General features: G+C 35.2%; 1 protein-coding gene across 2 annotated transcripts; it reads left to right on the top strand.

Annotated features, from left to right (window-relative positions):
- The first annotated feature begins 406 nt into the window (after positions 1 to 406).
- Positions 407 to 11,812, top strand: LOC142521762 (putative inactive ATP-dependent zinc metalloprotease FTSHI 4, chloroplastic). 2 transcript variants are annotated; one of them, XM_075624953.1, is made up of 17 exons: positions 407 to 799; positions 1,391 to 1,646; positions 2,211 to 2,589; positions 3,660 to 3,918; positions 5,849 to 5,980; positions 6,541 to 6,615; positions 6,698 to 6,823; positions 6,947 to 7,056; positions 7,133 to 7,211; positions 7,738 to 7,875; positions 7,959 to 8,070; positions 9,196 to 9,359; positions 9,456 to 9,561; positions 9,652 to 9,728; positions 9,915 to 10,058; positions 10,265 to 10,428; positions 11,441 to 11,812. In XM_075624953.1, exons 1-16 carry the CDS (start codon positions 443 to 445, stop codon positions 10,406 to 10,408), a joined length of 2,658 nt encoding a protein of 885 aa, XP_075481068.1. In that variant the 5' UTR covers positions 407 to 442; the 3' UTR covers positions 10,409 to 10,428; positions 11,441 to 11,812. The 2 variants fall into 2 exon arrangements, with proteins under 2 accessions (XP_075481068.1, XP_075481069.1); XM_075624954.1 differs by having other exon boundaries at positions 660 to 799; positions 1,383 to 1,646.
- Positions 11,813 to 13,209: the final 1,397 nt, after the last annotated feature.

The following is a 13,209-nucleotide window of genomic DNA, read 5'->3' as shown; positions in this document are numbered from 1 at the left end:
CCGTCTCACACGAGTTTTTGTCAATTTTATTTGGCTTATGATTTATCTCACAAGGAAAATATCTAACTAGTGTTGTCTTTTTTCTACTTTTCACAGTATTTTTTTAATATTAGTTTTGGAAACAATCATATTATTTTATTTAATTTTATTTAAAAAATGAACGACGGAAGACATTAAGCAATATATTTTTTAAAATTGTATAAAAATGGATCGGCTGAAGGGCATTAAACTGTCGAGGAAGGTTACGGTTTATGGTCGGTCGTTTTGAACCCGGGGTTATGAGTAGATTGGGTCGGGCTCCGCTCCATTAATAATATAATATCCAATATAAGGAAGAATTGTTACCTAAAAATCGCTTTTTGATGACACGACTTTAACCGTTGCCGCCTAATGGACGGCTAAAGTCATGAAGCCGTAAATTGATACAAATGGTCAGAGGTTTATGCTCACTGAAGAGGAAGATAAGGGGGATGAGATAATTACGCAACTCCTCGAGGAAGAAATGATTCTACCCAGTACTTCGAACGCTGTGTCGGATTCTCAATCAGTATCCATTGATCTTGTGCTAAGATCCTCGTGCTCTTGTCCTTATTCTAAAACCCTCCTCACCCTGAATGTCAGACATCCTAAATTCTCGCGTTTGAGACACTCCTATGCTACGAATTTTCTGTTAAAATCACGAAGCAAAGGACTGTGCATTGATGTTAACAGAGTTAGAATCAAGTTTTGCAAAGCTTCTTTAAGTAACAATTCAAACACGATAGAGGGGGACGCTGATTCGGCGCAGCAGCTATTCGAGGTGGGCTTAATCTGACTTCACCACATTGTAACCTGTATTCTGCACTTTCCCAAGGATGAAAAGTAAAAACGACTCTTTTTGGAAGCTGACCTATAGATAAGAAACGGTGGAGAACTTACAGAATTCTTTCTTTGGGTCTTATAAGTAGAACTATATTTGTGTACTGCTACTTTTTTTTAAAAAGATGGAATATGATGCCTTTGTATTATTATTTTCGTTGCCACCTGCAGCTTAGTAGAATTTTGGATTATAGCACGGGAGGAACAATAATCTCGAACTTTATTTTTTTTCGTTAAACACACTTTTTACTCATGCTTTTTACATCTGGGCATGTTAGTTTCTTGCATTTCTGAGTTATCTGACCTGAATCAAGAGAACCCTCAACATCATCATCATAATTATTTTTAATTAATGAACAAGTATTGGTGTTTCCAGTCAGAGCATGTTGGTTTCTTCTATTTGGAAATTATCAATTGGAAGCTACAAGATATATCACTCGAATCCTAAGCCATAATTTTCTGTTCACTTTCTTTAAAAGTTTTTGAGAGGAATGACTGTCTGAATTCATAAATTGTTGATGGAGACTGCCAGAATTTGAAGGAAGCTGAGAGAGAACGGATAAGTAAATTAGAAGAATTTGAAAGAAAAGCGAATGTTCAGTTAGAGAGGCAGCTTGTGATGGCTTCAGAGTGGAGCAGAGCCCTCTTAGCAGTGAGGGGAAAGTTGAAAGGAACCGAGTGGGACCCTGAGAGTTCTCACATCATAGAATATAGTGACTTCAAGAGACTTCTTGATGCAAATGCTGTACAATTTATGGAGTACTCTAATTATGGTCAGACAGTATCAGGTCAGAGAGTTTTTTCTGGTTTTCTTAAGATATGTTTCGTGTGTTATTCTTAATACAAAGTGGACCACAGAAATTGAAGTTGCGCAATGTATTAATTGAGTAACGAATTGGTAAGCTAGTATAAGTTTTTTGCGAAGTTGACTCTAAATCATGTTTGTTGACATGTTAAAATTTAGCTTTTATTTTGAATTTTTAATGTTGAAATATGATTGAGATTGTGCGTGCTTATACTAGAGAAGTAACATTTCGATGATTGAGATTGTGTACTCGGACTAGAGAAGTAATATTTCTTCTTCAACAACGCAAGACAAAAAAGGGTTGATAGTGCTGTCATAAAATGGAAACAAGAAAACTTGTAGTCTCTTTATAATTTATGTCGTGCTGGATTTGTGGATTGGTTGCTACATTTCAATGTTGCACTTTTGCATTTATTGACTCGGATAGGGAAGGTACTTGTCTGTTTCTGGTTTAATTTGGAACCCATGTTGGTAACAATTGCAAATTATTACTTAAAGTATATTCCAATCATTTTTTTAATTGTCCTTTTTTCGGTTACTTGCACAGTGATTCTACCATATTATAAAGACGGAAAGACTGATGGCCCAGAGGGTGATAGAAAAAAAGAAATTGTTTTCCGGCGCCATGTGGTCAACCGTATGCCAAGTGACTGTTGGAATGATGTTTGGCGAAAGTTGCATCAACAGCTTGTAAATGTTGACGTCCTTAATGTGAATACTGTTCCTGCTGAAGTTTATTCCACTGTTGCCACAGCAGTTGTGTGGTCTATGAGGCTCGCACTTTCTGTTGCTCTTTATGTCTGGATTGATAATATGATGAGACCAATATATGCAAAATTAATTCCTTGTGATCTTGGTGATCCTCCTAAAAAGATGACATCGCAGCCAATCAAGAGCCGTGCCCTTGGGTCGTTAGGGGAGAGCAGGTGAGTCGAGCTGTATGTATATATATATATTTCAATTCTTTCCACTTCATCAAATGATAAGCATTTTTCACAGAAAGTTATAGGCATTACCTCACAATTATGATTTATTATTTGATATAAATTATTATTGAGGGATTGGAATTTTTATGTTTGTTGATTTGAGCAGGATTTTTGTCTTTCTTTTTTTGTTATTATGCGGATCACTTGTCTACTTTCTGTAATTAATTTCTTTTAATTAATTAATATATCATAGTTTCCTATAAAAAAATTATAAAGTAATGTCGATGTTAATCTATATCTTATAATTTACTATGTAATCCTCAGGCTATTTTCTTTCGAAGAACTTGGTACTAATGGGAAACGGGAACGAACTACCCATGTGTCAATGTCCTGGAGTATTCTTGTATGAATGACTGTAATCCAATTCTCTTAATGTCCTTTTTTATCAGGATAATTTTATTTGCCTCAAAATTTTGTAGTGATACGCTAACAAAGACAATCAGTTACTGTTTCTTGCTTGACCAATGTCGAAGATATTGGTCTTGAACAAGTCTCTTGAACTTTCTGTTGAACTTTTCCATTGAAGTTTTAATATCATTGCATCTACGACTACAATAGTCCAATATGACTTGGCAAACCAACCTGATTGTCTTTTTAATGATTTTGCTTCAGTTCTGGTATTCACATTTTTGCAAATTTACATAAGTATAGTTGTATCATGCTTGCACAGGAAAAATCTTCGAGGGTCATGATACAACTTGTTATCGAGCCAAATATTAGATATCATTCTGATTCTATTTTATCATTGTTTAGAGAGTATTTCATGTGATTCAATACCGATATTTTTCCTCCGGTTTTAAATTGATTTTTATTGAAGACAATGAACCCTTCATGGCAAGTTTCCATGCATACTACACTATAGTAACTTATTATGTTTTCAATGATGGCTATTTTTCAAAATTAAGGTATGTACATATGGCTGAATTTACTGAATGGGCAATATAAATTTAAGTTTATTTGGTAGCCAACTCGTAATTATATTTGGTCTCTTTTTGTCACCTTCATGTCAGGGCAAAGTTCATATCAGCCGAAGAAAAAACAGGTGTTACCTTTGATGATTTTGCTGGCCAAGAATATATTAAGAGGGAGCTACAAGAGATTGTACGAATTCTAAAGAATGAGGAGGAGTTCCAAAATAAAGGAATCTATTGCCCCAAAGGCGTGCTTCTTCATGGTCCTCCTGGGACTGGTAAAACACTTTTGGCGAAAGCTATAGCTGGTGAGGCAGGTCTTCCATTTTTTGCAGCCAATGGCACTGATTTTGTTGAGGTTAGTTTCTTTTTTTTTAACAAAAAAAATTTTTTTTTTACAAAAAAAAAAAAACTTCTGCAGTTCATTTCCATCTTATTAGTAAGATTATTCTGGCAATTGATCTCATAGCAAATTAGGAAAAACGTTGAAACTGCTTTTGTCTAATGTTGACTAGGTGGCCAGGTACTGATGCAGTTGCCTAACTTTATACTGATAGTGCATTTGAGTCATCCACATATAACTAAGTGAGCGTTATTTTTATATTATTAATAAATATCCTTTTATTTCAATAATCAAAGAATGTGAGACTTTGAATTTTCTATTAAAATTCCTTAAATGGTAGAGTTCGTTGGTGGATTTTAGTACCTAATGTGTAATGACCGTTTTTCGATGGAGTTACATTGTGCATGCAAGGTGATGGGCTGGTGGGTGTATGCTCGATTTTGGAAATTGATATTCCATTGTTGATGATGTTTCTAGGTATTAGGATGACAGGAGGATGCTAGAAATTTTGGAAACATCTGGAACTTGAAGTCTCTTATCTTTTTTTGTTTTATTTTGCTCATCGTTTTCAAGATTGTATTCCTCCCACACTTGTGGACGCCGGAATAAATTTTTGTGTTGGTTTGGTTATTGACTATGCGATTGAGGCATTGTTTGGTTTGAAGGTAGGCAGGGTTGATATTTTAATCCTGATCCATTCATTGCGTTGGTCCGTCCCTTCCCATGATCATTATTTCTCCACATTATTAAATCCTTATACCTATTCACTCCCAATATCTTATAGAAATTCATTGGAGCTATGGAATTATGGGCCGTCCATGTAGCAAGCTGGATAGTTCTTTGATACATCCAATAACTAGTTTTTATTGTTAGGGGAGTTTGCTAATCTAGTGGGAGTCCTAGAGACGGTCAGATTAGAGTTGGGTTCGGAGGATATCAGGGTGTGGTTGGGGGATTCTACGGGTTTGTTCTCTGTCCGATCTTTTTACTAGTCTTTCTTTCCATTCCATAACTTCCCTTTTTTCTCCCCTTATATTCAAATATGGAAAGTACCTATCCCGCAAAAGATTCAAATTTTCTCGTGGATCGTCGCTCTGGGCAAATTACCGACCTCAGATTTGGTGCAAAGAAGATGACCATCGTGTGCTTTAAGCCCACAGTGGTGCTACTTATGTCAAAACCACGAAGAGGATCAGGATCATTTACTGGTACATTGTTCTTTTTCAAGAAGCATATGGATTAAGGTGATGCAAGAGCTGAGATTTTTTGGGGTTTTTCCGAGAAGGGCGAAAGATATGTTCATTTTAGATCCCGGATTTCAAACAGGGGCTACCGTTAGGACTTTTTGGTATATGGTCGTTCATTTCACGTTCTGGACATTATGGCTCGAGAGAAATAACAGAATTTTCAATGACTCGTCTGACTCGATAGACAAAGTATAGGAAGTGCTCAAATTCAGGGTCGCAGCGTCAACAAGAAATATCAAAGAACTCGGTCATCTTGCTATCTCGGATGTGGTTAGGGATTGGAAATTCGTAATGTATTGACATATTTGTTGTAGTTTCTTCTATTCCATGGATCACTCATCCGCTTTCTATGTAATAGATTCTAATGTTTATATAAAATTTTAGTTTCCTATCAAAAAAAAAAAAAACTAGTTTTTATTGTCTTTGTTTTTGTTTTATTTTTCCGGTGAGCCGAATGACATCAAAATCGACCATATGCTACTTGTCATGTGAGCAATAAATCCTAAAATTCAGCATATGTTTTTTTGGAGTGTAGAGGTATGATTTTTTTTTTTAATGTTAGGGGGATATTTGGTGTTATTATTTGTGAGAAGAATCAATCATAGATCTAGACGATTGTACATGTGTGACTTTGAAGGAATTAAGGTGTTATGAAATAAGTTTTATCAACCACATTAAGTTTTTGTTATTTTTTCCAGATGTTTGTTGGCGTGGCTGCCTCTCGTGTGAAAGACCTGTTTGCCAGTGCCAGATCATTTGCTCCTTCCATCATTTTTATCGATGAGATAGATGCAATCGGTAGCAAGCGTGGAGGACCTGATATTGGTGGTGTATGGCTATTTTATCTTATATTGTCCATCAGCAAATTTGTGTTCTTTTTCGACTCCTCTTTCTACAGGGGGAAAAATTGAACGACTGATACTTGTAGGTTCATGATGTACTAATATACGTTTTGAGTCCACTAACTTGGTGACATATCTAATTCTAACTATTTTTTCTGAGGAGAAGTCGTACTAATTCTTTATCATGAAGATATTACTGATTAGTTGAAATGTTCTTCAGATACTTGTCAAAATGGAATGTGATTCTGGCGAATCATTTATGATAAATACAATAGAACTACATTTTCTAACATATTCCGGATATCTATTTTCACAAAAATATATCCAATTTAAGTGCAAGTCTCATCAATCCAGAGTTCTCTATTATGCATGCAAAGAAGGCCAATTGAAGAGAAATTAGATGTCAACTTAACAAGTTTACTTTCAGAGTTTACCAGTATATTATAGTGGTTCATCTTGTATTGACAAGTGGAATAATTTCTTTTATCAATTAAATATCTCCTTGCAAGTCTTAAGACGTGTACTTTTGCATCTATTTGACATACTAGGGTGGTGCTGAGAGGGAACAAGGATTGCTACAAATACTTACTGAAATGGATGGGTTTAAAGTATCAACATCACAGGTTCACTTTAGATTAATCTGTTGTCTCTCTTTAAGGATGATTATAATTTCCAGGGTTGACTTGAGAAGATTATGTTTATCAGGTGTTGGTTATTGGTGCAACCAATAGACTGGATATTCTTGATCCTGCCCTGTTAAGAAAAGGCCGATTCGACAAGATTATTCGTGTTGGATTGCCATCAAAAGATGGTAGAATGGCCATACTGAAGGTATGCTTAGCTTACATTTGACCTCAATAAAGCTAGAGATATATGATATTTACAAAAGGAACAGCTTTGTTTTGTTTTTTTTGTTTTGTTTCCTTCTGGCAGTTTTCATTTCTGCCATGATAGGTTCATGCTCGAAATAAATATTTTCGATCAGAGGAAGAGAAAGAGACTCTACTGAAGGAAATCTCTGAGCTGGCAGAGGATTATACCGGAGCAGAGTTGCAAAATATACTGTAAATAAACCTTAAAAACTTCAGTCTTACTTAGCTATTCATTGTGACGAGCAAGCTGATGATATAAACTTGACAGGAACGAAGCTGGAATTTTGACTGCTAGAAAGGACTTAGATTACATAGGGCGAGAAGAACTTCTCGAGGCCTTAAAGCGGGTGATCTTTTAAATTTCATAGAAATGCAGAATTTTTACCTTTTTATGTTGTTTGAACATTGTGCATAATTACTTTGGTCATATTTATTATAATCTCCCAACGCGTCCGTCTAGGCTTAAGGCTTAATCCTTGCAGTTTGAGCAAGCTAAGGTGCAGCCTTTTGATGAATTGCATGCTTTAACAATTAAGCCCCATTTTTGGTTCACCTTTACCCAAGCAGGTGCCTTTTAGGTGTACTTAGTGATAATAAAAAAAACAAAAGAAAAGTAAGATAATAATAAATCATCGCTCGGTGAAATTAATAACTATTTATTTATTATAGTTTAATAGGTTGTACAGTAAATAATTGATCATATGTGATGAAACTCTCTTCAGATTTAAAAATGATAGCATATCAACCCTTTGGTTGCTTTAATTGAATAAAGTATACATCGCGGCATTGCATATAGGCTCTATGATACTAATGCATATTAGTGTGTCTAACAATTCTAACTACTATTACTGTGATGTTAATTAAATCTTATAGCAAATGGGAACTTTTGAAACTGGCCAAGAAGATAGCACAGAAGTTCCTGAAGAGTTAAAATTGAGATTGGCATATCGAGAGGCAGCTGTTGCTGTTCTTGCATGTTACATTCCGGATCCCTTTCGTCCCTTCACTGATGTATGTTGTATCAGATCAAATGTGTGTATTTATTCCATTTGTGATTATGATTGAGTTTGATATCTCACTTGGTCATTTTTCAGACGGATATTAATTCCATACGCAGTCAGCCAAACATGCGCTACAGGGAGACATTAGGAAGGGTATTCAAGAGAAAAGCAGATTATGTGAACTCTATAGTCTACGCTTGTGCTCGTGAGTTTCACAAATCATATTGAAATGCATAACTTAAAAAATTATTTTTGGTGGCTCGGAAGATACTTGCCTGTATTTTGTGACTCAAAAGATAATTGCCAAAATATACTTTTGGTGAGTAGTATGATCAGTGGCAAGAGGGTGAGTGTTGAACGGTGCAATAGATCAAGCATGGATGTGTACTAAGAGTTGTTTGTTGACTGGTGCGATAGCTTTGGAGTATATCATTGTGTTGTGTAGAACTCTTCAACACTGTAATTTAGATGTCATGATTTCCTAACGAGTCTTTCCCTCAAATTAGAAGTAGGTTTCCGCTGTATTTTTTAGGCAATCTCTTGGACTGCTGCATTTAGCCCATGGAGCTTCCTCTTTCTTGTTGAGAAACTGCGGAAAATATTTTTGGTATCATAAATTATGGTATTAATCTTGTGCAGAATCATGTTTTTCACCAAATATTTGTTTTCTTTTGTATTAATGAAATCAGTGTTCAAATACATGGTTTTTAGCATACATCTTTTCTCAATTAGTTTTTCTTTTTTCTTTATAAATTGTGCTTATCTTAGTCAGCTTGTCTATTTTATGGAATGGAATGTTAGGACTGATTGGTTTAGTGAAAGGAAAGCTATGTTGTGTTCTTGCCCTAATGCAACCCTTCAATATAGCATACAATCCCTATGTTTTAATTTGATCAAAATTTGAATATTGATGTTCTACCAATGGCTGAAATATGTTCAAATACTTGTAACATGGGTTCCATTAATGCTGACCTTACCTGGCTTTTGTGAATCTGATTGATGTTTACTGAAATATACTATAAACTATTGCAGTATCGGATTTACTATTTTCTTCACGGTTTAGAATCCAAATTTTGTTTCTCAATGACCATAGGCTTAACTCTATGCATAAACCCTGCATCCTGAGGACCAGTGCAACCTTCCATTCTGATCCGTTGATACTCCATTTCATGCTTTCGCACTTCCATATTTTTTCAATATCTTTTGTATGAATAAAGTTTCATAGTGCTTCCCATCAGATGAATAAAGTTTCTTAGTGCTTCCCATCAGAACCATATGTTGATGAAAAAATATATATTCTTTTCATGGGACTGATGTCTTGAATATTTAGCCAGAGTAATTGAAGAAGAGATATTTGGAGTTGACAATCTATGCTGGATTTCTTCCAAGGCAACACTGGAAGCTTCCAGACTTGTAGAATTCTTAATTCTGCAAACTGGAATGACTGCTTTCGGCAAGTCCTGTTACAAATATCAAAATGATCTCGTGCCTAATGTAAGGATACAGTGATGCGAATTTAAGCATGAAATTTGATTTTATTTGATCAATTGTTTATGGGTATAGTAAATGTATTGTAATCATGATTGGCAGCTCGCTGCCAAACTTGAAGCACTCAGAGATGAGTATATGCGTTTTGCTGTGGAAAAGTGTGCGTGTGTTCTACGAGAGTATCGTCCTGCTGTAGAGAACATAACAGGTTTACCACCCTTCGCATTTTTCATCAACCTACCTTTATTTTGTTACTCTCCATTGTTTTACTGCATGCTGATTATTTGTCCACAAGCAGATGTTCTACTTGCAGAAGGAGAGATAAAAGCAGATGAAATTTGGGACATTTATAACAGCTCGCCCAGAATACCTCAGGTATATTCTGAACTTAGCTTCCAAAACAAGGTTTGTCTTGGGTAAGGAGTTATGAGCTTCAATTGATGGCTGTGGTCATTAGTCATTACTAGGAGGAACACGTTCCATCAGTGGGAAATTAGTAGTTGATCTTGCAAATTTGTACCATCTTCAAGACTTTTGAAATGATAATTTCCTGTATCTCAGCCTGCTGTGAGGGAAGTTGATGAATATGGAGCCATTATATATGCCGGACGTTGGGGGCTTCACGGTGTTTCACTTCCTGGGAGGGTAACTTTTGCACCTGGAAATGTGGGATTCGCTACTTTTGGTGCACCTCGTCCTATGGAGGTATGTGCCAAAGACAACTTCTGTTGCTTCCTTCCTTCAGGGTCATTGAAGGGCAAAACACGGTTGAGGGCACGAAAGGGGATGGAGTGAGAGAAGGAATGAGTGATTTTTAGTTTCTGATTTTAATGGTCTCTACAGCAAAATTGCCATCATATAATTTTATTTTCTTGTGGCCCATATATCACAAGTTTTGTGTCTTCATGCAGACTCAAATCATAAGTGATGACACATGGAATTTGATCGATGGAATATGGGATAAAAGAGTTCAAGAAATGAGAGCCGAGGCTACTATTGAAGTTGAAGAGGATAAAGAAAAACCACAACTTCTAATGTCCGGCCATTTCCTATAGGATTCAGTGTAGCATATATGGTAAATTCATTCTTTTTCCGACAAAAGAATTTTTCATTGTTAAGTTCCCTTCCTCTGCAAGTGATACGTTATGCTTACTAGTCATCTTGTTTTCTATCGGGCCTCTGCGGATTTCTTTTTCTGGCTAACATGTTACATGGGGCTTGTCAGCTAAGCTTACTGCCAGTTGTTAAGATCTCTTCCTCGAGACGTGATACACTATGCTTATTCTTATTGTATGCTATTTGCCCTCTGTGGATTTCTTGTGCTGGCTCGCATGTAAATGGGAGCTTGTTAGCTTCTCATATCTGCATCCAATACACACTTCAGCGTTTTCTAATGCAGTTAAGATCAGTTATGTTCTCAATTTAGAGTTATGAATCCCTTAAATTAGAAAAGGTATTACAGGGAAGTTAATACCTCATTACCCATGATCTTACTGATTTTTTGTCATTTATCAGTTATACTCCGTCAGAATTGTTAGGAAAATTATACCAGAGATGAATAGATACGAGTTAAAGTATTGAACTTTTTGGGATCTGCAGAATTAGTGAAAGCTGATTTCAAGAAAAACACAATGACTTGATATTTAAAACCAAGTTTAGTTTTTATCATTATTTTATGGGATTCCATCAAGGAGTTAATAACAGTTTCTTATACAACTCGTCTTCTTGTAAACATTGTTTTGATTTGGTAAGTTTGTCTTGACGTAGTCTTCAAACAAGAATAAATAATTTTATTTACTGTCGCAAGCATAAATTTGTGAATATTTCCTACCATGGTTTTTATTGTGTGTACGTTAAAAGTAAAATCATGAGCTAAATGTCCTGGTTCATTGATAATAATATCTACTGTGTAAAAATTACTCTAAAATCTAAATGGCACAAAATCAACGTCAATCCCTTCTGGTATACTTCTCTGTGGTGGGGAATTTTGGAAGAAGGCTGGCTATCTGCTTTGCAGCTTCCAAGTAGATGATATATCTATATATCACATCATCTTTCATAATTATTTGTTTTTTATTGCTTTCCAGGTTTAATGACTTGATCAGGCTGGCACAAGACGAGCCGCTACTTGTCATGTTTATGGAAAGTGCATTTTTCTTGAAAATCCAAGTTCCGGTTCTCCAGTTGAAATGAGACAGAGGCAAGAAATTCGATTGCTGCCAGAATGAATTCAAATTCTTCTTGGGACATGTAATAAGGGAAGCTCACTCGTGTCCATCCAGGTTTAATTCCTACGTAACCCAGAGATCAAATTTTGATCAAAATTTGTAGCACATTGTCTTAGCGAACTTATTTAATTCCATTGTTATTGTTAAAAGGAGTTCAAATTTCAAAAATAATTTTTACCATGACATTAGAACCATTCAAGAACTATGAAATGCGAGACTTCTTTTATTTCATTTTGTACTGGGCATTTTATTTGTTATCTAAAACCCAACTGATGAGAAAGTGCATCTGTCCGTATGTTAGTTCCGGACATGTAAAAACCGATATTCGGCTTATGTACGATGTGTGAGGTGTTTGTATTATGGAACCCCATGCCGTGCTATGATTAATGATTTTTGGTGTGAATATTGACAATGTTGTGTTCAAATTTCCATGCCCATATCTGTCACATATAAATAACTTGAAATGAGGACTGACCTTTTTTATGAGTGATCTGATACCTAACGAATGAGACTTGTCAACGTTGAGCAACCTATGTCCATACGGCCAGGTGCAAACACAACTTCCACGAGCCGGTTCAACAGTTTGGCTACAAAAGGTCCATGCAACGGCTTACCTCGTGTCTCCCCACAAATCCAGCCCTGTTTTCTTATCTTGACGCAATACCGTGTCGTCTTCTGAATGCGTAGTAGAATATATCAAGAAAGACAATATGGCTTGTCTTTTGGAGGTGGTGTTTCCTAAAACACATATGTTTGGGTTGGGGAGAGATCTTTCCAAAGCTCTTCTTATGTATATATCCTCAAACCACTCAAATGTGTTTGTGACCAACCCATTCCTTTATCCAGAAAGCTAACGCCGCTCTTATTTTCTGAATGATTTGTGGGGTTCCTGCGTCTTCCCTTTCTTCTATGTTCTCCACATATAAGGTGTCCTGAATTTTGCATCGCAAAATCCATCACGTTAAATAAAGCTGTTTCTTATTAGTCATTGGAATTAGTATTGTCGCCCAAGATTCATTTCACTCGGAGGAAAGTGCAAATTTGGATGATGATTGCAAAATTAAATTTTTCACCATCGATCATGAAAATATATGAGCGGACAAGAGTTAGCTTATGTTTTCAATAGAATTTAGTTTCAATTTGAATAAAAAATAATAAAAGACATATAATACATAAATTATATTTGAACTAATATAAATATGAATTAAATTCAAATTTGAACTAAATGAATTGATACAATCAATACAAACAATAATTGAAGTGATCATTTATTGCAGTATATATATTTAAATATTCATGATATATCTTTTTTTTTTTAGAAATGACATTTTGGCGAGAAATTACTATTTTTGACAAAAACTTTGCTTATATATGTATATGTATGTATGTCATTTGAAACTCTTTTGAATCTATCTTTTTATTTTTTTTGTGCTATCTTATTTGAATTTTTAAGAAAACAATTCAAGATATACAATATACATATGGTTTTGGAAGAAAATTACAATGCATTAATTCTTTCAAATTAATGTAATTTCGAAATAATATGTATTTGAGATAAAAAAATTTATGATTATTAAATGTTAAATTAATGTTTATTGAAAAATCTTGTTGTAGTGATAATTTTTAAC

Source organism: Primulina tabacum, chromosome 13, assembly GCF_025594145.1.
Source record: "Primulina tabacum isolate GXHZ01 chromosome 13, ASM2559414v2, whole genome shotgun sequence".
Lineage (NCBI taxonomy): Eukaryota > Viridiplantae > Streptophyta > Magnoliopsida > Lamiales > Gesneriaceae > Primulina > Primulina tabacum.
This window is presented reverse-complemented; position numbering and strand designations above follow the sequence as displayed.